At 42.4% G+C, this 25,420-nt stretch overlaps 2 protein-coding genes across 2 annotated transcripts in view; one reads left to right on the forward strand and one right to left on the reverse strand.

The window, feature by feature from the left end:
- Positions 1 to 9,608, reverse strand: part of ap4e1 (adaptor related protein complex 4 subunit epsilon 1) — a 67,006-nt gene extending 57,398 nt beyond the window's left edge. Inside the window, exons 1-4 of the mRNA XM_060852767.1 lie at positions 9,394 to 9,608; positions 7,586 to 7,657; positions 2,207 to 2,330; positions 838 to 911 (exon numbers count right to left, since the gene is read on the reverse strand). Of these exons, the coding sequence (XP_060708750.1) occupies positions 838 to 911; positions 2,207 to 2,330; positions 7,586 to 7,657; positions 9,394 to 9,525 (402 nt within the window). The 5' untranslated portion in view covers positions 9,526 to 9,608. The remainder of the gene's footprint in view (positions 1 to 837; positions 912 to 2,206; positions 2,331 to 7,585; positions 7,658 to 9,393) is intronic.
- Positions 9,609 to 20,200: 10,592 nt separating this feature from the next.
- Positions 20,201 to 25,420, forward strand: part of scg3 (secretogranin III) — a 33,134-nt gene continuing 27,914 nt past the window's right edge. The window contains exons 1-6 of the mRNA XM_060852971.1: positions 20,201 to 20,421; positions 21,378 to 21,430; positions 21,771 to 21,810; positions 22,336 to 22,554; positions 22,745 to 22,887; positions 23,661 to 23,822. Coding sequence (XP_060708954.1) covers positions 20,322 to 20,421; positions 21,378 to 21,430; positions 21,771 to 21,810; positions 22,336 to 22,554; positions 22,745 to 22,887; positions 23,661 to 23,822 — 717 coding nt within the window. The 5' untranslated portion in view covers positions 20,201 to 20,321. The remainder of the gene's footprint in view (positions 20,422 to 21,377; positions 21,431 to 21,770; positions 21,811 to 22,335; positions 22,555 to 22,744; positions 22,888 to 23,660; positions 23,823 to 25,420) is intronic.

Raw genomic sequence — 25,420 nt, forward strand, 5'->3', positions numbered from 1 at the left:
CCATTACTTCTTGAAAGGTAATCAACCTGAAACATTAATCATTTCTCTCTACATAGGCACTGTTACATCTGTCAAGATTTCCAACATTCTGATCTTTATTTCAACTTTGCTTCTTTCCAACCACAGATGGATCTTGTAGCAAAGTTTTACACACTAACAAAATGTGTTATTTTAATGTTAGGATATTCTTGATGTAGCAATTCAGAAAGAGTTACTTTCTACTGTTCAGTTATTTAGCTCTGCCTTTTAAAGTAAAGTCACATTTTTGCTGAAGTTTCCTTAATCTATTTTTCTGCACAACGCTGTTACTTGCAGGGTTTCCGACTTATACTGAATCAGTTGTGATGATTCACTCAAAGGTTAAAAGTGAGTCACAAGTCTATTTGAAACTGAATAATTATAAGCAATGCATGATGCTAAGGAATTTCACTGAAAAATGTGAGCAGTTGTGGAAAACCATCTCAAAAACATCAGCAAAAACAAAATCACAGGATTACCGTATATACATTAAAAGCAAAATATGACCTATTCAGTTACCATAAACCAGAAGCTTAATTTGTATCAGCATGGATCAGAAATGAAGAGAAATGAAACTTGAAGGAAAAGTGACAATTTTTATTTTAGAATGAGGCATACAGGACAGAAAGAAAAAAATGAGAAGTAAATGATTCTGCATTACTATTTTGTACAGCAGACTTTAATCCCATTTTAATCTTTGCTGACCGTGTTTATGGAGTACCATCCCAGTAGGCCAAAATAAAGAGGGGTAGAGTCGCAAGTCAGCATTTTTTGTGAAGCAGTTATGATTAATTATAAATTCAATATACTCTCACTTACCTTTAATACAGTGTTCACCAGCAGAAGCAGCAGTTGATGGCTTTCATTTAGAAAGAGAGACACGGCCAAGTAACCTAGCAAAAATAAACAAAAGTATTCATATTATTCTAATTTAATTTCCACACTGTTTCTCCAATGCACAACTTCAGGATAGTAGATCACATATTTCCATGAAGCCCTCAAAACCAAATGTTACATTTAGTGGGCATAGGCATGCACTTTCGCTATTTTCGCCACCTAGTTAACCTGACTGAAGACTGTAAAAGTCACATTCTACATAACGGCATTTGCAAATCAAAATAACATCGGAGACTGTGCACTGAAACTACAAATTTTCTAATGATGCAGCCGCCTAACTGTGCAACCATTTTTCTGTCTCCAATCCCAGGTCTATATCAAGTACATGCAGTTGAAGAAAACTCAGGAAAGTGAAAGCATTGTAGATGCAACAATCCATAAGACTATCATCATGAATACTGCGATTCCCAACAGGAGCCTGAAGCAACTGCAATGCAGTGACCTGTGAGCTTTCATACAGTAAAATTAATCAATATTAACTTGGAAATAAGTCTTGTGCAATTCCAATTAACTTGCAACATTCAAATTATGCATAGTTTAGAATTTGTAATTTCTTACCTTTAATAAAAATAAAAGCAATATTTAATAGTACACTAAGCTCTCCATTCTAAAAATCTGTTCTTCAGAAATACCAATTGACTGGAATTTTTTTTGAGTAAAATCAATTGCCATCATTATTTTCATCCAGTGTTTTGGGAGCAGAAAATGGAGGATACAGTATTAGGATAACTAAAATTTTTATCACTGCTTTTATATCTGCTTTATGTTTCAAATTAATGTTAAAATCTATGATTTTTCCAGTTTATATGCTTGAGATTAAGCATTCTAATGTCATTCTATAATTGAGACAATTGCAGACAAGAGGGGTTACAATGCATAATATTTGTTTTCCTTCTTCCACAAAGGTAGAGTTTTGTACTGGGGGATACGTTTTCAAGTTACTCATAGTTCTACGCCCAGGTAACAATTCTTGCTGTATCATCTGGACAAGCACAGTATCATATAATCTCATCATGGAGCAGGATCATACTGAATTCAAGATGTCCTCAGTGGACAACGTGCACTTTAAACAGATGATTTAATCACAAACGGTAGGAAGGCTGTTCCACTTCCTCCCTCTGCATCCAGCCAATTGTAGGGTCACCCTTGTTATGGCTGAGATCGATGGACCACAGACCAGTTATTGGGCCTGCAAGTATTGACTGGCTGCTGAGCCACCTGGACAGTTTAACAGACTATTTACAAGTTAAAAATTGTCTATTTACTCAATGTGTTTGAAAAGGAAACATACCAACTCTTTTTTCCATTAGACTGCCCTGCTGAGCTAGTTTGATGGCGTGAATGTATCCAAAGGAGGCCTCATACCCCAGCATTTCACAGTAGATTAGTCGCACCAGACATTCTCGCATCTGCTTCTGTAAAAAGAATTAAACAAAGGATTACTTTCCTCCTGCCGAACATGACTCCTCGTTGGGTGCTAGTTTTACTGACGTGAATTACTTCCACTGCAGGGACATTGCAACAAGTTACTCCTGTCATCAACCAAACTCCACACTGTTCCTTCCTAGTAGGGCTTGGGTACAAATCAATACTGGAATCATTGTCTGGTTACTGTCTCCCTAGCTCTGATGTGCAGCTTCAAAAACATGGCTAGTAATCAGCATGGTGATCTCAAGTTTCTGCTGGACAGGCAGTTATTGCTCCAGCAAAGATTGGAGGTGAACAAGGGGAATGGTGGAAGCCCCATCACACAACACCCTGAAGGAATTGGCCAGAAAATGGAATTTTCCACTGGACAATTCCTCTGCACTTAGAACCGTCCAAAGTCCTCATTCAAAGGGTTCCAATGATATGATGTAAAGTAGTCAGTCAGGAATAGTTAGATGATTAAAAATATAGTCCAATTCCTGAGTAACTCAAACTGACGCCATACTTATCTCACCAATCCCCAACTACACCTCCTCCAGACCCTGACACTGCACCCTGCTCTTCCAAAACTGACTAGACTAGACCCAATCCAAACTATATGCTGCCAAAACCATTTTGAAACCAATCCCTACCATCTCCAGTCCTGACACCATGTCACTAGATCCAACATTCACCTTCCCTACTGCCCCACCAAACCTAACCAAAACACTGCATCACTTACTTTGTCACTTTGCACACTGGCACCCTAGACCCTTCCTACTTGGCACCCTATCCAGATAGTGTCCAATTACGTGCATCTCACCCTTACTCATCTGACATCCTATCCCTAGCATCGACACCTTCCCCAGCTGGCACTCTACTGTTGGCACCTTAGCCAACTGTCACCCTGCTATGAAATCCATCTGGTACTCTAATATTACACTTACCAATTCACAGATGTAGTCACAGCTGTCAAAACCTTTACATTTCAGAATTTAGCTGCTGATTGCTAGGTAAAGGAGTGTGGTTTGACTTCCTTTTTTTATTTCAAAAATATACTTTATTCATAAAATTATTTGGATCTCTTCACAATTGGTCCTGCCATTCTTGTGCACACATTACATTGCTTTACATACAGACATTGAAATTTATTTTTCCTATATACAAGTCTGTACATTGACTATCCAGCTCTTCTGCTGAGGCATCAGCGAAGCCCAAATGACTGCGTGGGCCCCCTGTGCTTAGCCAGGTAGATGTCACACGGTGGTCTTTCCCCACCGCACCTTGGCAGCAGCTGCCCCAAGCTTCAGCGCGCTCCCTCAACACGTAGTCCTGGACCTTGGAATGTGCCAGTCTGCAACACTCAGTCGGGGTCAACTCCTTCAGCTGGAAGATCAACAGGTTTCGGACCGCCCAGAGAGCGTCCTTCACCGAGTTGATGATCCTCCAGGCACAGTTGATGTTCGTCTCGGTGTGTGTCCCGGGGAACAGACCGTAGAGCACGGAGTCCCACGTCACAATGCTGCTTGGGACAAACCTCGACAAACACCACTGCATTCCTCTCCAGACTTCCTCTGCATAGGCACATTCCAGAAGGAGGTGTGTGACAGTCTCGTCCCCCCCACAGCCGCATCAAGGGCAGCATGTGGTGGGGGAGAGAGTCCGGGCGTGCATAAAGGATCTCACAGGCAGAGCCCTTCTCACCACCAGCCAAGCCATGTCTTGGTGCTTGTTGGAAAATTCTGGCGATGAGGCATTCTGCCAAATGACTTTGACAGTCTGCTCAGGGAACCGCTTGATAGGATCCGCCCTCTCCTTTTCCCAAAGGGTCTCAAGACACTACGTGCTGACCACTTCCTGATGGACTTGTGGTCAAAGGTGTTTTTCTTCATAAACTTCTCCACGAAGGACAGGTGATACGGAACAGTCCAACTACTCGGAGCGTTCCACGGCAGCGAGGCCAGGCCCATCCTTCACAACACCGGGGACAGGTAAAACCTCAGTACGTAGTGACACTTGGTGTTTGCGTACCGGAGATCCACGCACAGCTTGATGCAGCCACACACAAAGATGCCCATCAGGTTGAGGGTGGCATTGGGTGTGTTTTCTCTCCCATTACCCAGATTTTTATACATTGAGTCCATTCGGACCCGGTCCATCTTTGATCTCCATATAAATTGGAAGATGGCCCGGGTGACTGCAGCGGCACAGGTTTTGGGAATAGGCCAGACCTGTGCCACGTATAACAGCAATGACAGTGCCTCACACCTGATGACCAGGTTTTTTCCCCACGATGGAGAGCGACCGTAGCTTCCATCTGCCCGGTTTCTGCCTCACTTGCTGATACGCTCCTCCCAAGACTTGGCACACACCCCAGCTCCCCAGAATCAAATACCTAGCACCTTCAGTGGTCGGTCCGAACAGTGAAGAGGATCGAGGATTGGTCGGCCCAGTTCCCGAAGAGCATGGCCTCGCTCTTGCCTTGGTTTACCTTGGCCCCCGAGGCCCGTTCGAACTGGTCGGCATATACACATGAGTCTGCGCACGGACAGCGGACCCGAACAGAAAACGGCGACGTCATCCATGTACACGGAGGCCTTAACCTGTACACCCCCGCTGCCAGGAATAGTCACCCCTCTCAGGCTCGCATCCTTCCTAATGGACTCGGCAAATGGCTCTATTCAGCCCACAAACAAGGCAGGAGACAGACTCCAGATCTGACTGGGAAGCTATCTGATTCCCACCCATTGATTGAGACTGCACTGACAATGTTGGTGTAGAGCAATCTGATCCAATTGCAGATTCCCTCCCCAAAGCCCATTTTGGAGAGAACATCTCTCATATACCTGTGTGATATCCTGTCAAAGGCTTTCTCCTGGTCCAGGCTGATGAGGCAGATGTCCAACCCTCTGTGCTGCATGTAGGCGATCATAGCCCTCAATGATCTTCCTGCCTGGTACAGCACAGGTTTGGTCAGGGTGAATCACCAACCCCAGAGCAGACCTGACCCGGTTGGCGATAACCTCTGGAAAAATTTTGTATTTTGCATTCAATAATGAGATTGGTCTCCAATTTCTGATTTCTTCCCTCTCCCCCTTCCACTTGTAGATGAGGGTCATTATGCCTTTCCTCATGGATTCACTCATGGTACCTGCCCGAAGCACACTGACATATACCTCCAGCAGGTCCTGGCCAATCAAGTCCCACAGAGCAGAATAGAGCTCAATCAGTAAGCTATCGCCTCCAGGAGTTTTATTCTTTTTGAAGGACTCGAGGGCCTTGGTCAGCTCGTCCAGAGATAGCGGCTGGTTCAGCCTCCCCCGTGTTCTGTTGTCTAAGACCTCCGTGATAGAGGACAGGAATGACTGGGAGGCCACGCTGCCAGTTGGCTTCACGTCATACAGACTGGCATAGAAGGATTTGCTGATCCTCATGACGTCAGCCTGAGATGACATTATCGAGCCGTCTTCTTCCTTCAGGCTGCTGAGCACGGAGCTCTCTTTGTGCACTTTCTGGAAGAGGAAACGTGAGCACGTCTCGTCCTGCTCCACCGAGTGGACCCTGGACCAGAAGATTATCTTGGAGGCCTCCGAGGCAAAGAGCGAGGCTTGCTGGCACCTCAAGGAGTCCTCCGTGACATCGACCCCCATTATCTGCAGCAGGAGCAGGTTCTGCATACTTTTCTGGAGCTGGGACAGTTTTCCCCACCACTCTCTCGCCTCCTGAACACTTTTGAGGATGAAGAACCTTGATGTTCCCTTTGACTGTTTCCCACCAGTCTGCTGGGGACTCAAAGAGGGGCTTCACGGTTCTCCAACCTGCGTAGTTTGACTTCCTCTGATAGTTCAGCACTAAGGAAAAAGCTATCAGAATGGAAGCACAGCTCCACATTCCCAAAGGAGCCTGAATTAGAATCTCTTTTCAAAAATAGGGAGCTCCCTCCTTTCATAAAACAGAAGGAACAATGCAGCAAACTGCCCAAGATTTGACACTCCTCCATAAGTCAGATGCTGAGTGCCCACGAACTAACACAAATCAAACAAGTTTTAAAAACTAAATGATCTATCCATTCACCAGTTAACATTGCTGTTCCCACGTTCCACAATGTCAGCTAAGTTTTGTCAGTAAAATTCCAAACAAATTGATACAAATGTGTACTTCAGGGAGACCACTAGCAGGAGAAATTGCTGTAACAAGTTTACAAAGGTAATTTTCATTGTAAATGTTGATATTGTAATTTGTAATGACCTTTAGAAAATTAGCAGTAGTGTTGGAGGTGTACATTTGAACAATTATCCACTGTCCACCACTCACATTTCACCGAAAGATTAATCTTAACTCCCTAAATGTAATGTCATGCAAGTGGGCTTACTTTTTTTTCTAAAAACCCTGTAAGCCTGATGTTCAAAAGAAAAATTAGTTCACAATAACAAACTCTCAAACAAGAAAAATGTTTATAGATTCCCATTTCAAAGAAAAATATGAAGTCACATTCATTGTTGTACTTGTTCACATCCGATATTTACCTGCCCCCATAAATGCAGGACAACTGCAGTTGTTTCATACCACAGCTCTCCAGCTATAAAATGATAACACAAGCTGGAAGGGGTTCAGAAGAGATTTACCAGGACGTTGCCAGGTATGAAAGGTTTGAGTTATAAAGATAGGCTGGGATTTTTTTTCACTGGAGCATTGGGAGGTTGAAGAAGTTTATAAAATAATGAGGGTATAGGTAGAGTTAATGGTAATTGTTTTTTTTTCCCTAGGATGGTGGATTTCAAAACTACAGGCACATTTTTAAGGTGAGAAAAGAGAGGTTTACATGAGGGGCAATTTTTTTTTTACATAGAATGATTTGCGTGTGGAATGAACTTCCTGAGGGACTGGTGGATGCGGATACAATTAAAAGACATTTGGATAAGTACATGAATAGGAAAGGGTTAGAGTGGTGCTAAAAAAGGCACAGCGGTTCAGGCAGCATCTGAGGAGCAGGAAAATCAACGTTTTGGGCAAAAGCCCTTCATCAGGAATCCCAAAACGTCGATTTTCCGGCTCCTCAGATGCTGCTGTGCTTTTTCAGCACCACTCTAATCCAGAATCTGGTTTCCAGCGTCTACAGTCATTATTTTTACCATGGGCCAGGAACAGGCAGGTGGGACTAGTTTAGATTTTGGCATTGACTGGTTGGACTGAAGGGTCGATACCTGTGCTGTATTTACAAAAAGGTGGAGTTAATCTCTTGCTTTAGTTGACGAATTCTTACCAGTGATATGCTAGGAGCAGAAACCTGTTCTTTTAATGCAGCTAGTTCCTTCTTTATTAATTTTTCCTCATCCTAAAATCAAAAACATTTAAATGTTAAAACAAAAAGTAGCATTCAAGCGTAACAAATTTCAACCTATATCATATTGATTTAGTAACGAAGACAGCACTCAAACAAATACCAATAACTTGTGTTCAGTTCATAATCCAAACATGAAAGCTGATATTACCCCAGAATGCAATATTACAAGAACAGACAAGATGCGTTTTTATACATAAATTTGTTTCAAAATCCACATAAATGAAGCTACATTTTACAAAAAAAAAGGAATACGAAAGGAACTGTGGAAACTATTCAGAGTTCAGCAATACAGACACAGAAATTAAGAAAACTACTGTACGTGGAATTCTACAATGCTAATAGAACAAGAGGCTATTGGTTTAACAATTGGTTCAATGTTAGTTTGTTTAATGTTAGCTAACTAATTTTTGCAAAGAATATCAACACTTCGAAGGGACTCTGGGCAGAGCAGCGCCAATTAAAACTTTGGATACCGTGATTGCACGGGGTGTGCTGAGGAACTATGGGTTTCTTCCAATTATGACAATCCTTACCTCCATCAGCACCATGACCCCCTCCTTAACCCCATCAGCACCATGACCCCCTCCTTACCCCATCAGCACCATGACCCCCCCTCCTTACCCCATCAGCACCATGACCCCCCCTCCTTACCCCATCAGCACCATGACACCCCCTCCTTACCCCATCAGTACCATGCCCACCCTCCCCATAAGATAAATGTCTATTAACATTTATCTTATGATCATACACTTAAGCAATATAACAACAAATTCTTATGGAAGTTTTAATTTGATTGTAAGATTTATTTTTTTTAGAGAACTATGATGATCGGGAATACGTTGCCTGAATGGTTGAATTCAGGAACATGGAAAATAGATGAAAAACCTGCTCTATCAGTCAACTAGATTATGGCTGATCTTCTGCTTTTATACCACTTTCATGCAGTTTGCCCATATCCCTTTGATATATTTAATATCTGGAATTCTACTATAGAGTCATAGAGCATGGAAATAGACCCTTTGGTCCAACTCAATGTCTGTTGTGAAAATACTGAAAGACTGAGCCTTCACAGCCCACCTTTGGAATACCGTGTACAATTCTGGTCTTGGGGGGGTGGCTGCAATGAGGGATGGAGGTAATGGGACCTGAGGTTAATGGGGGAGGGGAATTGGGGTAATGAATGTTGATTGGGGGATGGGTCTGGAGATAATAGATGGTAATGGGGAGGGGGCTGGAGTCATGCTGCCAAGGGAGGTAAGAGTGGCTCATGATGTTAATGGGGGTAAGGGAGTCATGGTGCTCAGGGAGATAAGGGGACATGGTGCTGATGGGGATAAGGGGAGGTGAAGTCTCCGAGACCCCTCCAGCTCCCTGACCCCCGACCCCCCAGCCACTCCCTGGCCCCTGATCCCCCAGCCACTCCCTGACCCCTGACCCCCCCAGCCACTCCCTGACCCCTGACCCCCTAGCCACTCCCTGACCCTTGACTCCCCAGCCACTCCCTGACCCCCCAGTCACTACCTGACCCCCTAGTCGCTCCCTGACCCCTGACTCCTCTAGCCTCTCCCTGACCCCTGACTCCTCTAGCCTCTCCCTGACCCCTGACCCCCCCAGTCGCTCCCTGACCCCTGACCCCCCCAGTCGCTCCCTGACCCCTGACTCCTCTAGCCTCTCCCTGACCCCTGGCTCCCCTAGCCGCTCCCTGACCCCTGACCCCTTCCCCTAACCTGCTTCGACGCCAGCTCAGTGATTCCTCTGATCAAAGCTCCGAGCCTGGAGGCGGCGGCAAGTTTGGCGCCGGGCTCGAGGGAGAGGAGACTCGGCAGCGCCGAAAGGGTCTTCTCCATCACGTCGCTCATGGCGCTGCCTGCCGGAGGGAGCAGGGACAGAGTGAGGGTGCTGCCTCCCCGGGGCCCTGGCTCACGCCATCTTTCCCCAGTCAGTCACTTCCGGTGTGAATCAGGAAACTTTATTAACATCCGGGTCTGGGAACACTGTCATTCCAGGATCAGCCAAGGGGGTGCAGCACTGAGCCAGCTCTGCACCTCAGTACAACACCATCCACCAGAATGGAGTTCATCATTCTGTGTGCTTCCAATTAAACCTGTTGAACTATTTAACCTGGTGTTGTGTGATTTTTAACTTTTTACACCCCAGTCCAACACCGGCATCCCCAAATCATCAGAATGGAAACTGCAACACAAATAGAGACACTCAGATTTACACCAGGGAAACAGTCCAACTTGTCCATGCCAACCAAATATCCTCAATTAACCTAGTCCCATTTGCCAGCACTCGGCCTATATCCCTCCAAACCCTTCCTATTCATATACCCATCAAGTTGCTTTTTAAATGCTACAATTGTATCAGCTTCCAACACTTTCTCTAGTAGCTCATTCCATATACATACCACTCTCTGTGTGAAAACGTTACCCCTTAGGTCCCTTTTATATCTTTCCCCTCTCACTTAAAACCTATGCTGTCTAGTGTTGGACTCCTCCACCCCATTTACCTTATGTCTATTAACCTTATGCATGCCCCTCATGATTTTATAAATTTCTTTAACGTTACCCCTCAGCCTTCAATGCTCCAGCGAAAACATTCCCAGCCTATTCAGCCTCTTCCCTATACCTCCAAACCTCCAATCCTTATAAATCTTTTCTGAACCCTTTCAACTTTAACAATATCCTTCTGATAGGAGGGAGACCAGAACTGCACACAATATTCCAAAAGTGGCCTAACCAATGTCCTATACAGCTGCAACATGACCGCCCAACTCCTAAACTCAGTGCCCTGACCAATAAAGAAAAGCATACCAAACACCTTCTTCATTATCCTTCCTACCTATGACTCCATTTTCAAGGAAATATGAACCTTCACTCCAAGGTCTCATTGTTCAGCAACGACCTCAGGACCTTACCATTAAGTGTACAAGTTCTGTTTGATTTGCCTTTCCAAAATGCAGCACCTCACATTTATCTAAATTAAAATCCATCTGCCACTCCTTGGCCCACTGGCTCATCTGATCAAGATCCCGTTGTCCTCTGAGGAGACATTCTTTGCTGTCTACTACACCTCCCATTTTGGTGTCATCTGCAAACTTACTAAATTTACCTCCTATATTCACATTGAAATCATTTCAATAAATGACAAAAAAGCAATGGACCCAGCACCGATCCTTGTAGCACACCGTAGGTCACAGGCCTCCAGCCTGAAAAGCAAGCCTCCACCACCACCCTCTGCCTTTCACCTTCAAGCCAGTTCTGTATCCAAATGACTAGTTCTCCCTGTATTCTATGAGATCTAACCTTGCTTAACCAGTCTACCACGAAGAACCTTGTCAAATGCCTTACTAAAGTCCATATAGATCACGTCCACCTCTCTGTCCTCATCAATCCTCTTTGTTACTTCTTCAAAAAACGCAATCAAATTAGTGAGATATGATTTACCATGCACAAAGCCATGCTGACTATCTCTAGTCAGTCCTTGCCTTTCCAAATACATGTAAATCCTGTCCCTCAGTATTCTCTTCAACAACTTGCCCACAACTGATGTCAGGCTCATTGCTCGATAGTTCCCTGTGTGCTGAGAGAAACTCCAGAGCACAAACTAAATCAAATAAAAGCAAAATCATGAGGGGCTTCTCGACAGAATAAACAATAACTGTTCCCCATCTTTGGGAAGATCATGAGCGTGAGGACACCAAATTTAAGGACATTTTCAAAAGAAGTATCTATGTTTTATGTAAGCAATGGCCACGTGCAGAAAATCAATTTCAGACAATGAATAGTTAAGGTTACCCAAGAATGAAGTTGAGGCAGACTCGAGTGCGTCTTTCAAAAAATAAGAGAACTAGATCATTATCTGAAGTGGAAAAACTTACAGGGCAGGAGGCAAGAGATTGGCAGGAGGTTCATCGTTCTTGCAAAAAATTTGGCACAGACACTGTAAGGAGAAAAAATTTGGATATAGGTCACTAAGATTATTTCATACAATAATCATAACAGATACTATGGACCAAGCGGCCTTCTGTGTTACAAATGCATGAGTTAGGAGCAAGGATAGGCCACTCAGCTGTCTGAACCTGTACCTCTATTCCATAAGATCATGGCTGATCTGATCATTCCACATTCCCACCTACACTTGATAGATAATCTTTTACTCATTGCTTATGAAGAATCTATCTACCCCTTCCTTAAAAATATTCAAATATTCTGCTTTCTGAGGAAGAGTTCCAAAACTAAAACTACTCCAAAACTAAAGGGCATAGGTTTAAGATGAGAGGGGAAAGATTTAAAAGGGATCGGAGAGGCAAAGTTTTCACACAGAGGGTGGTGCGTGTATGGAATGAGCTGCCAGAGGAAGTCGCAGAGCCAGGTACAATTACTACTTAAAAGACATTTGGACAGATACATGGAAAAGGGAGAGTTTAAAGGGATTTGAGGCCAATGCAGGCAAATGGATCTAGTTCAGTGTAGGAAACCTGCTCAACATGGACGAGTTGTGCCAAAGAGCTGGTTTCCATGCTGTGCGACTCTAGTTCCAAAGACTCAGAATCCACTTTGAGAAATAAATTCTCTTTGTCACTGTCTTAAATGGTCAACCACTTATTGTTAAATAGTGACATCCCTCCACCAATTCTAGATTCTCTTGCAAGAAGAATCATCATTTTCACCCAGTGAAGACTCTTGTATATTGTAGCTATTCTGTGATTCAGTGATAAAAATCTGCATCAAAAATAGAAAAGCTTCAAAATTACAGGATGTCAGACAGGATCACTATAAAGAGCAGTCAACGGGTTTTGAAATTATGCACTTCTGAGATTTAACTGATGAACAGGCTTTTTAGTTAATACTCAAAAAAAAGTGAAAGGAAGGAGAAAATGCCCAGACTTCAAAATCAGACAACTATCAAAGAGAAGTGTTAAATTGTGTCAGTCAAAGAATAGACAGAGAAAGAGAAAACTGAAGAACCTAACTGAATGTTATATATTCAGGACGAAGGAAAAAGTGGTTATTTTCTCTGCCTCTGTTTAAGACAATAAAAGAATTACAAAGAGAAATTATTGTTGAGCATGAAATCCCATAGTAAACAAGAATTTAACTTAAAAAAAACTTTATTAAACAAGGTTTTGGAAAATAAATGAAGGCACATACCAATAAGGGTTAACCTCCCAAGGCCACCCTGGAGGTAAGCTGTAAAGTTGAGATAACATTGGCTTGGTAATCCAGGGAGAGTTTTTGCTACCTTGGTTAATATTCCTTCATAAACTGACAACATTTCTTTTAAATGGATATTAAAAAGATCCCAAGGCACTCCTTCGAAGGAGAACAGTTACCTTCAGAGTCCTGGGCAATACGAATCTCTTTATGCTGTCAACATCTCAAAAATTGATCATTTGATCATTACTTGTGGGGTTACTTGATCATTGTTGTGGAATCTTGCTGTGCACAGGTTGGCTGCCATTAATTCTACAGTAAAGATTTTTTGTTGATTGTGTGGTCATAAATGGTATTAAACAAACGCACATCCTTCTTTTCATTTTTCAAAGGGGGTGATGTTATGATTCCTGTTGAGACTGATAAGTTTGGAACTTTGGGAAAAAAGGATCAAAACAATGGCATTTTTATGGTTATATGAATAGGAAGGGTTTAGAGAGATATGAGCTGGCAAATGGGTCTAGTATGGGTTGGGATATCTGGTCGGCATGGACGAGTTGGACCGAAGGGTCTGTCTCCGTGCTGTATATCTCCATGACTCTATGACAACATTTAAAATAAATTAAACTTGCTGTAAATTGTTGAAAGGATCACATGACAACATTTTGTGTTTTTAGGCCTTATTGTAACAAACTAAACACTATTACAATCAACGACTTTAATTAGAGAATAGAACACACTAAAAATCCCATGCCTCACCCTTTCTCTTAGGTAAATATTCAAGATCCTGGGACCAGTCAAAGTATCATTAGCTCTCAAGAGTTTAACTTCCATTCTTTCTATTTCTCAGTAGGAAGTTTTAACCCCAGAATTCATGATCAATGTTTTATTTTTCATGCAGACTCTCCCCATTACTCAATCTAGGTAAATGCTCAAACTCATTCTAAATCCTCACAAATTTGATAATTCCAAACTGAGTACAAGCTCCCATCTGCATTTATGGTGGCTCAGCGGTTAACACTGCTGCCTCACAGCACCAGGGACCCAAGTCTGATTCCAGACTTGGACCACTGTCTGCATAGAGTTTGTATATTCTCCCCATGTCTGTGTGGGTTTCCTCCCACAATCTAAAGATGTGCTGGTTAGGGTGAATTTGCTATGCTAAATTGCCTACAGTGTTCAGGGATGTGTAGGTTGGGTGCATTAGTCAGGGGATAAATGTAGGGGAATGGGTTACTCTTTAGAGAATTGTCATAGACTTGTTGGGCTTGTTTCCACTCTGTGGGGATTCTATACAATGAACCCTACAGAGTGGTTACCTAGCAACTTTTTTTTTCTGTGAATTTCAAGATATCTCCCATGGTGGTATTAATTGGTCCATTCTAATTAGAAAATCCATAAATGTCAATTAATAAGATGTACCTTTTGCCCATATTTCTCTTTTTTCTGACCAATTATTGACTTTATTTATTTCTCCTAAATGTAGTGTTCTTGGCCATTTAGCTCAGCCTGCTGTTTGTGTAATGTCTAGTTGCCCCCATACCACATATTACCCAGTTTCTGCACTATCATTACGTAACAGTTCACAATATATGTCAGTGATCTGGAGGTGGAGACCAAATGTAAAGTTTCCAGATTTTATAAATTGTGAGGAAAATGTAAAATAAGTTCAAGAGAACCTGGATTGGCTGAGTGAATGAACAAGAATGTGGCAGATGGAATATAATGTGGAAAAACATGAAGTTACCACCTTGGCAGGAGATACAGATGTGCAGAGAAAGGTATTAAATGTTAAAGTGTTGGAAAGTGCAAAGGGACCTGGGTGTTTTTGTCAGCAAGTCATTGAAGGCCAACATTCAGATGCAGCAAGCAATAAGGAAGGCAATCGGAATATAAGCCTCTATTAACAGTGGGTTTCAGCACAGGAGTAGTAAAGTCTTGCTTCAGTTATTAAGGAACTTGCTTGAACTATACCTGGACTACTGGAGTTTTGGTCTCCTTATCTTAGGAACGATATTGCCATAGAGGAATGTAATGAAGGTTCACCAGATTTGTTCCTGAAATGGGACTGTCCTACAAAGAAACTAGGCAAACTGAGCCTGTATTCACTACGCTTTCAAGAAGAGGTGGTCTCATTAAAACTGGCAAGATACTTAAAACAGTAGGCAAGGTAAATGCAGGTAAGATGTTTCCCCAAGTTGGGGAATCTAGAACTGGGAGGGGCATAATTTAAAAATAAGGGGGCTACCTCTTACTGTCGAAGGTCAGAATTTTTTTTTGTTCAGAGAGTCCTAAACTTCTGCGACCAGGGGGCACCAGCAGTTCAGAGTGTTCAAGGTACTGATTACCAATGACATACAGGGTTACAAGGATGGGATGAGTAAAAGCTTTTGAAATTTTCAATCAGTCATGATTGTATTGAATGGCAGGGCAGGATTGATGCGCTGAGTGGAATACTACTTTTCCTATGTTCCTTCTTCAATAAAGGCAAGAATCAGCTTACCTCTTTTTTATAAAATGTTCAACAAAGCCTCAACCCAGTCTATAGTTATACTTTCTAGCTTTTTGGTCTTATCTAATTTATTAAATACTGTGATTGATGCTGGGGTCTTTCTTGTATTTTATAGAAAGCAAAGTCTTTGTTTGTGATCCTGGACATTAATTAGCAGCGGTTTTTTGGAAATTGTCACAGCTGAGCCGGAACCCATTCAAAAACAAACCAGATTATAGGACACCAGTAATCAAATTTTCAATGTGATTATCTGTGTTTTGAACCTCAGGAGATGGGAAAGATACTAAATGAGTACTTTATGTAGAATCCCTACAGTGTGGAAATAGGCCATTCAGCCCAACAAGTTCACACCAACCCTCTGAAGAGCATTCCACCCAGACCCATTCCTTACTCTATTCCTGTAACCCTGCATTTCCCATAGCTAATGCATCTAACCTATGCATCCCTGAACACTATGGGCAACTTAGCATGTCCAATCCACCTAACCTGCACATCTTTGGATTGTCAGAGGAAACAGGAGCACCTAGCATAAACCCACGCAGACCCAGGGAGAACGTACAAACTCTACATTGAGAGTGGCCCAAGGCTGGAATCTAACCTGGGTCCTTGGCACTTTGAGGCAGCAGTGCTAACCACTGAGCTATCAAGACACCCATCAGTTTTTACTGTGAAGCAGGAAGTGGAGGCTAGAGAACTTGGGGAAATAAATACTCATCTTTTGAAAACAGTTGGCATTACAGGAGACGAAGTGCTGGAGGTCTTAGAAAACATAAAGTTGGGTAAGTGTCCAGGATCCAATCAGGTATATCCCAGGATGCAGTAGGAAGTTAGGGAGGAAATTACAGGGCCCCTAGCAGTACGATTTGTATCATCTATAACCATAGGTGAGGTGCTAGAGGATTGGAAGGTGGCTAATATTGCGCTTTTATTTAAGAAAGGCTGTAAGGAGAAGCCTGGGAACTATAGAACAGACAGAGTTTAATTTGAACAAATGTGCGGTATTGCATTTTGGTAAAACAAAACAAGGGCAAACTTATACAGTTAACGGTAGGGCGCTGGGTAGTATTGTAGAACAGGAGACCTAGGGGGTCAGTTACATAACTCTTTGAAATTTGCATCACATGTAGATAAGGTGGTTAAGAAGGCATTTAGCACATTTGCCTTCATTGATCAGACTACTGAATATAAGAGTTGGAACATCATGTTGAGGTTGTGCAGAACATTGGTGAGGCCACATTTGGAGTCCTGTGTACAGTTCTGGTTGCCCTGCTATAGAAAGGACATTATTAAATTGGAGAGGATTCAGAAAAGATCTACCAGGATGTTGCAGGGAATGGAGTATTTGAGTTATAAAAATATGTGGGATAGGCTGAGATTTATTTCACTGGACCATAGGAGGTTGAGAGGGTGACCTTATAGAAGTTTATAAAAGCATGAAGGGCATTATTGGCCAACTCTTGTAAATGAGGATGACTCTCTTCCACTCTTATGGTGAGTCTGTGGGTGGCTGTATACCCCGATGCGTCTTCCGCAGACTCTGCCACATTTGGGGCAGAAGGCAGACATATGAAGAGGTGGGTGGGGCATTGGTGTGGCCACACATTCCTCTTACTGTTTTCCCTTGACTTCCACTTCATCCTGATGGCAAGTCTTGAGGCGCTTGACATTTTACCAGTTGCTCCTCTTCCACTTTGGGCGGTTTTGGCTCAGTGATTCCCAGATGTCAGTGGGAATGCCACGCCGTGCCAATGAGACCTTGAGGGTATCACTGAAGTGAATCTTTTGTCAACCTGGGACTCACCTGCCATTTCGGAGCTGGGAGTAGAGCACCTGCCTGGGGACTCGTGTTGGTCATGTGGATAATGTAGTCAGCACATTGTAGCCGATTAATGAGGGGCAGGGGTCAGTGCCTTGAAGCTCGGGATGTCGGGATGTTGACCTTCTTGAGGACAGTGATAATGCTGTGTCTTTCTACACAGTAGATTTGCAGGATCTTGTGTTGATGTTACTCCAGCACTTTGAGGTGCCTGCTGTAAACAGTCCATATCTCAGGAGGGTGGGAGGCACCACAGCTCTGTATAACATGTGTTTGGTGTCAGATCTGATGTTGTTGTCTTTGAACACCCTTTTCCTCTGATGGCCGAAGGCATGCTAACACATTGGAGGCGGTGCTGGATCTTTTTATCAATAACTGCTTTGGTTGACAGGACATTCCTGAACTGTTGTACAACATCCTCAGCTATTGGAAGTCGTCAACGTTCTCTAAAGCCTCCCATGGACCTTGATAATCAGGGGCTTGCTCCACAATGCCGAGCTGGGTTAGTGGAGGACCTTTGCTTTGTGGATGTTCAGGATGAGACCATGCTCTCATTTGCCTCTGTAAAGGTGCTCACAATGGTTTATAGCAAATATGCAAACATCATCCATGTATTTCAGGTCAATGACTTTGGTTTTGCCCTGAGATTGAACAATTTGTGCTGAAACTGTAGGTTAGCTTCACTCTAGTGGGGAGCTTGCTGACAGTGAGGTGAAGCATTGCAGTGAGGTAGATCAAGAACAGCGTTGGGGCAATGACCCAACCCTACATGACACGAGGAATGAGTTGGTGGTGGAGCCATTGCCATTACCACAACTTCCATGTCATCATGGAGCAGGCAGAGAATAGTGACAGACTTCGTGGTGTATCCAAAGCAGAGAAATTTTCTCCATTATGCCTCCCTGTTCATGGTGTCAAAAGCCTTCATAAGGTCAAAGGTGGCCATGCATAGAGGTAAGTTATTTTCTCTGCATTTCTTCTGCAGCTGTTGAACAGTGAAAATTATGTCCGTGTGCCCCTCCTTGGTGGGAAAATGTACTGAGATTCTGAGAGGTTGAGGAGGACCCTAGTGTGGTGGTGGGGGGGGGGGGGGGGTGGTTGCATAGTTTGGATACTTGGATAGCAGGGGTCTTTTTATTAGGGTAGGGGAATTCAAAACTAGGGGGCATAGCTTTAAGTTGGGAGGAGAATGTTTTAAAAAGGACATGAAGGGCAACTTTTTTTACACAGAGAGTGGTTTTGTATGTGAGGAAGTGGTGGATGCAGATACAGTTACAACATTTCAAAGACATTTGGGTAAGTACATGAATAAGATAGGTTTTATCCCTCCAGATATGGACCAAATGCAGGCAAGTGGGACGAGTTTAGTTTGGGAATATGGTTGGTGTGGACTAGTGGACCAAAGGGTCTTTTTCCATGCTGTATGACCCTATGGCTCTACATTTGAGAATTATCTACTTAATGAAAAGGTGCTGAAGCTCATTATAACGTCCACAGCACTGCTACTTCTCTTAATAGTGCTTTCTTTGTTTACCATATTCAGACTTGTCAGTTAGCTCCTCTAATTTTGTTCACCTACCTCAACACATTACATTCACAATCACTTCTTCTCCTGACCCTTTGAGTTGTCTATTTCCCATCTAAAACAAATATAGTTCTCATACAGAGCTCAGTGAGTTTAAATGTAGCACCATCTTGTCTTTGTTTGAACGCTAACCAATCCAACACTGCACATGTATTCTCACCATTGTTGTACAGAGTTATCAATGTGTTTTGCTTTGCTTTCGGTATATCTGTGTAAAACCTACAGTATCCTAATGTCTGGGAAGGTGCACAATATAGTAAGATATAGATATATATCGTATGCTGAACTGAGACACTTAATTCTCTCTTTCTGACCAATGGCAAAGCTTTAGTTATGCAATCACGTTTTAGGTTACAGAAAGTGTCTTCGTTTTTCTTTGCAAAATATTAACAATATTCGCTTTACTAATTATATGCGTGCTCACAAGCTTTTCCATGATTTGAAAATGCTTTATGTTAAATCCATCGTTGAACGCACTTGAGTTCGAAATTCTTGTTTCACGTTGGAGGGGGGGGGAATCTCTTTGGTAAAAGCCATTCCTCAAAATTTACGTGGACATTTTTAATCCCTTCATTGGACATCTATACAAATTTATTTTTTTGGTCAAAACAAACATAACCATTAAAAGCCTCTACAATGCTATTATCTCCCATTATCACCTTGCATTATCGTCGCTTTTGTTACTCGCTCCATATCTCCAGCCCCTGGCAGGCCTGAGCTTTTGTCCCACCAGCGCCCCGCCCCCACGCCAGTCATCTCTGCTTATGTTTAACATCCAATGAAAGATGTGCTGTCCCCATGGACCTTGCCTGACCTGCTCAGAGCTTCCAATCTCTCGTTTTTCTCTTTCCTTCGAATTTCCATCAGCCTTCTTTGGAATTACAAATGAACAGCAAATCGGGCTGTGCACAGTATTATACAGCTCTAGGACACAAGTCGGCTTGCTTATGTATTAAAGGAATTTATGGTGTGGAATATTACAGTGAACTGTGAGACGCGTATGAAAGAGAGGACTTTCTGGAGAATCTCACCAGGCCTCCTTCATTAATTCATGCTCAGCCCTTTCATTCAGGGAATGTCAAGATTCTCTTCTGAAAAGTTGGGTACATAAACATTAATCATTGTTCTGTTGGTCTAAAGTGTCGACCGAACAAATGGCTCTCAATAAGAAATCCTTTCAATTATTGATTTATGCATTTCACTTTTCGTCATGGAATTATTCGGCATTCGGTGTCTTTGTTATGTGGAGGGGGTGGGAGTAAACAATGAAAGATGTTTAAGTGCAGGCTGCTTCCTGTTAAACCACTGGGATGAAATGGAAACATCTAATCGTTTGCTTTGGGGTTGTTGGGGGTTTTTTTGTCTCTATGTCGGGTGACGCAGGTTGGCAGCGAGCTGACGCACAGGAGTGGATTTGCATGGAGTCCACCTCCTGAAAGCTGCCAGCAGAAGCGAGCTCCAACCGATCTGCAGAACAGCGCCGCTCAGTGCAGGAGCCAGCGCCGCACGGACTGCGCTCTCCAAGGTGCTGAAACAGACGCCGAGTGCGCTCCCAGATCGGGAAAGGACTTTCTCCTCGCCCGATGATGACTTTTAAATGTGCAGTACTTGCAGTTTTTCTCCAGGCGTTTGCACTGGTGTCATACCAGATTCATGCATTCCCCACACCTGGAGGATCGAAAGGTAAGTCCAATTTCAGACGCATAAAATTAAAATCACATTCTCGCTCGAACAATAGATTGGCCTATATTTATTATGTCATATGTTAAGACGAGAGTAGCTGAGCTTATTTTTTGTTTGGTTATTCGGTCAAGTATTGCTTCTAGTCAGTGTGGGTTTGCGTTTTCCAGTTCTGGTAACCAGGCAGCTCTGATTCTGTTGCAGTCCGGCTGTTGTGCGAGGGAGTTGCTGCAATTATTTCCGAATTATCAAATTTTTCGGGATATATGTCGTCAGGCTGCTCCACCCTCTGTTGTGTGCTGCGATTACACTAACATATCTTGAATTCATTAGAGTCTGTTACCGTCTCATAAATATTTCACACAAACTTACTAAATATCATTGGGGGGGTTTCCCGAGCTCTGGGAGAGAGGTAACTCGTGAACCTGGTTACTTTAGGTAAATTTCACTCTCACAAGTTGAGGGTCTAAATGAAAGGCTGTAATTTAAAAATAGGAATGTGTTTTAGTTCGTCAAAGCGAACAGGGGCCAATGGGGGATTATAAGTGCATTTCGGAATAAGGGCTTTGAAATCTTGATCTCAGAAAATAGTTGAAAAATGGCTTAACTGTCCCCTGTCAAGCACTGCTGACAAACGTATATGCCTTCATCAATAATACTGTCACTATTCAATCCTATAATGTGTAATAAAACTAACCGCCACACTTGCTAATAACGCCGTAATAGGTCGTGGGAGGATTTCACACTCAAGATGGTCACAAATTGTCATACAATTGGTAGGAATTTGCTTAAATCAGGTTCTTAAGCGTCAACGATCTCATCGTTTCAAATTAAGTGAGATTCGGTGTTATGCTGATCGGTCGGTAACTAAGTCTTTGTAAGGTGTATGGAGCATTCTGTGCATTGAAACATGTTTTTAACATTTCATGATCCAATCATGCATGTTTTATTCATTCCAGACAAAACTGAATACAATCGGGAATTATCAGCGGAAAGACCAGTAGAGGAACAGGTAAATGATTTCCAAATAGTAACGCTTTGTCTCAGAGATGAAACCTGATAAGTTGTTTCCTATTTTCGCTGTATTACTTTTTATTAGTTCATTGAACGTGTTCATAACCTGTTCCCCAGCTGTAGTGTTCTCTATTAAAATCTGATTGAAAAATGAACTGCACTGCAATGCCTTATTTAATCGTCGTCCTTTCGAGACAATAAAGGACAAACAACATCTGGTGTCAGTACGTATTCTCTCTCACCTCGGTCTTCATTTATTGTTTTTAAGTGGATTTGGGGCAAAACTACCAAGAAACCAATATTAAAATTCACTTTAGAAATGTTATTTTTTTCTCCAGATTGCTGAAGCCGGACGCACCAGTCAGTTGACAACTACAGGTTGGTATTTATTGGTATTTTTATTTACATAGACTGTACAAAGAGAAACAGGCCACTCGGTCCAAATGCTGGTGTTTGTCACACACTCAAACCGAATGATATAGCAGAAGTTCTCAATTAGGACCCCTCATTTTTTTGCAAAAAGAACATGCCCACCCTTCCCCACCTCTTACGCATTCCAGTCCTACACCAAGATTGACCTACTTGATCCTTTAATACTGGCCTTTCTTTTCACCCTAGCAGAGGCAGCATTGTCTCCGATCCCTTATGAGCGCAATTCACCGTCACGCTATCTTTTAGTTTGCTTTTCACAAGTCTCTCTGTCCAGCCAAATGTTGAGTCTTCCCTCCCAACCCCACTCTTCGTCCTTCGATTTAATCTCCCTCGTCTGTCTTTGTGAAAATGTGAGACATTAAAGGCGCTACCTGAATTCATTGCTATGCTTGTACCTTACATTCTTTGGATATCAAACGCCTGGGATTCCGCGGTTACCTTTCACCTCATGTCGATTTAATGTCCTTTTAGAGAACCATTCCCTGCAACAGAATGACTCGGCAGCGGATGACTTCCTCCTGCTCAAGTCCCTGGCCGAGAAAGAAAGAAGTCAGAAGAGAAACCATGCTACAAAACCCCTTTTGAGTGGTTCATCACCTCCCTCTGCCAATACAGACTCAACCAAAAACAGAAGACTAGCGGAGGACTACGGCGATTCCACCAAAAATGCAATGGATTACGAAAATGAAGGTCTTGTTAGTTTAGTTGAAATGGTTGTCTTCATTATACCTATTAAGGGACACTTTCTCTCCGGGGCATTGGTCCAACTCTATGTTCACGGTGTTTGCATATTTTGGATCCACCATTATTGTGCATACGTTCTAAAATAAATGTTAAGCCTTTAGATATTATTGTAATCCAGTGACCTTTATCCTTATAGATGACCCCGATGGCCTTCATCAACTGGACGGGACACCTTTAACAGCGGAAGACATTGTCCAAAAAATTGCCAACAGGATTTATGAAGAAAACGATAGAGGGGTTTTTGATAGAATCGTTTCCAAACTCTTGAACCTGGGACTGGTAGGTGCCTGAACCCATAAAATCCAAAAACGGATTTCCTATAATCAAACAAGAAAACAAATGTATTGTCTCGACATCATACAGGTAGTGACATGATTTGAATGGTGGATTAATACTGCATTGATTCGACTGAATGATTTAAAGCTTTTCTTCCGAATCATTGTCGGTTCCCTGACAGCTAATTGGAACACTATAGGTGTCCCTGAAGTGGAGAACGAACAAATGCAATTATATTTAGTATAACAACTTGAGAAGACATGAAACATAGTCTGAATGCAAGCTTCGTGGTTATACAATTTAAACAATAAATTAGATACTGTGGAACAACTCCCTCCCTAACAGTGAGAGAAACCGAATTAACATTTCAGGTCGAATATGACTCTTTTTGGAACTCCAGGAAATGTGAACTGTTTCTGTCTCCACAGAGGTTCAAAGACCTGCTGAGTTTCTGCAGCACTTTTGTTTCTTTTTATTTCCAACGTTTTATTTTTAAGATTAGTCAGGGTGTCTGATTGCCGTCCAAGTAAATGTGCCTGCCCAGTGAGAGTAGAATCAGACTCTCAATGGCCCAAGTACTGCTTAAATCTTATTGACCCTACAAATGAAGATGGCCCATTTGGCTGTAGCACTAGAAGATGTCCAGTGGCTGTGAAACTCTATAGCAGAGCCAGTGTTTTTTTGGCAGGAGTTTGATCAGACAAAAGAGAAAATGAAACATCATTGATGCAGCTACTGTTTAAACCTAATCCACTGTTCAATCATTCCTGTTGCAGATAACAGAAAATCAGGCTTACAATCTGGAAGATGAAGTAGCAGCAGCTCTACAACAACTTATTACCAATGAAGCTCATAAGAATGAAGTGGAGGCTGGAAATATTGATTATCCAAGTATGAAGGTCGATGATGACTTGAATGAAAGAGAAGAGGAGAAACTGGCAAGTTCATTACAGCAAACTAAGGATTTGCTTTCCTTAACAATAAACAGCTTCAATATCAGTCATTATTTATACAATAAATACAATTGTTTGAGTGTAATTTCCATCAAGGGGACCATTGTATTATATCCCCAAACTGAGCATGCTCTAGCAATATGCAGTCAGACAGGACAAACTTAAGTACATAATAAATAGGACTAGGATTATACTACATGGTTACTCAAGCCTCCTCTCCATTCAATTATATCATGTTGTTTTGATTTTGACCTTAAGACTTTTCTGTCTATTCCCCATAATCATTAATTCTCTAAAGTTCAAAAATCTATTTCACTGAGCCTTATATATATATTCAATGATAAAGCCTCCATAGCTCTCTAGGGTAAAGACCATAAGACATAGGAGCAGAAATTAGGCCACTCAGCACATCGAATCTGCTCCACCATTCAATCATGCCTGGTGAGTTTCTCAACCCCATTATCCCCATAACCCTTGATCCTCTTGACAACCAAGAACCTATCTATCACCGCCTCAAATACACTCCATGACCTGGCCTCTAAAGCTTTCTGTGGCAGTGAATTCCATAGATTCCCCACTCTCAGGCTGAAGAAGTTCCTCCTTATCTCTGTTCTAAAAGGTATTCCCATTACACTAAGGCTATGCCCTTGAGTCCTAGTCTCTCCCACCAACGGAAGCATCTCCCCAAATCCACTCTGTCCTGGCCATTCAGTAAGTTTCAATTAGATCCCCCTTGTCCTTCTAAACTCCTTTGAGTCTAGACACAGAGTCCTCAAACATTGCTCATATGTTAAGCTTTTCATTCCTGGGACCATTCTCGTGAACATCCTCTGAACCTGCTCCAGGGTCAATATATCCTTCCTGAGATATTGGGCCCAAAACTGTACACAATACCCTAAATGTGGTCTGACCAGAGCCTTATAGAGCCTCAGAAGTATATCCTTGCTTTTATATTCAAGTCCTCCCAAAACAATTGCCATCATTACATTTGCCTTCCTCACTACTGACTCAATTTGCAGGTTTACTTTGAGAGAATCCTGGAAAATTCCAAAGATTCCCAAACCTCTGGGAGAAGACATCCTCCCAATCTCCCAGTTAAACAGATGATTCCTTATTCTGAAACTATGCCCCCAATTATACATTTCCTCAGAAGTGTAATATTATTTCAACATCTATCCTACCAAATCCCCCATCATTCATTGGTTTCAAAGAGATTGCTCATTTTGCTAAACACCAATCATTCTTGCTCATAAGATCAGAAATCACATGTCCACCAGGTTATAGTCGAACAGTTTATTTGAAATCACAAGCTTTCAGAGCACTGTCCCTTTGTCAGACTTCACCTGATGAAGGAACAGTGCTTCAAAAACTTATGATTTCAAATACACTTGTTGGATTATAACCTGGTATTTTGTGACTTCTGATTTTGTCCACCCCAGTCCAACACCAGACCTCCACATTATTGCTCACAAGACAACTCCTTGATCTGCAGATGAAACACTGCTCTATTTGAAATATATTTGACTACGCATAGCTAAAATCATTTTAAAACCCTAGTTAAAGAATGGAAATGGCTTTTCCAA

This window comes from Hemiscyllium ocellatum, chromosome 39 (assembly GCF_020745735.1).
Source record: "Hemiscyllium ocellatum isolate sHemOce1 chromosome 39, sHemOce1.pat.X.cur, whole genome shotgun sequence".
Classification (NCBI taxonomy): Eukaryota; Metazoa; Chordata; class Chondrichthyes; order Orectolobiformes; family Hemiscylliidae; genus Hemiscyllium; species Hemiscyllium ocellatum.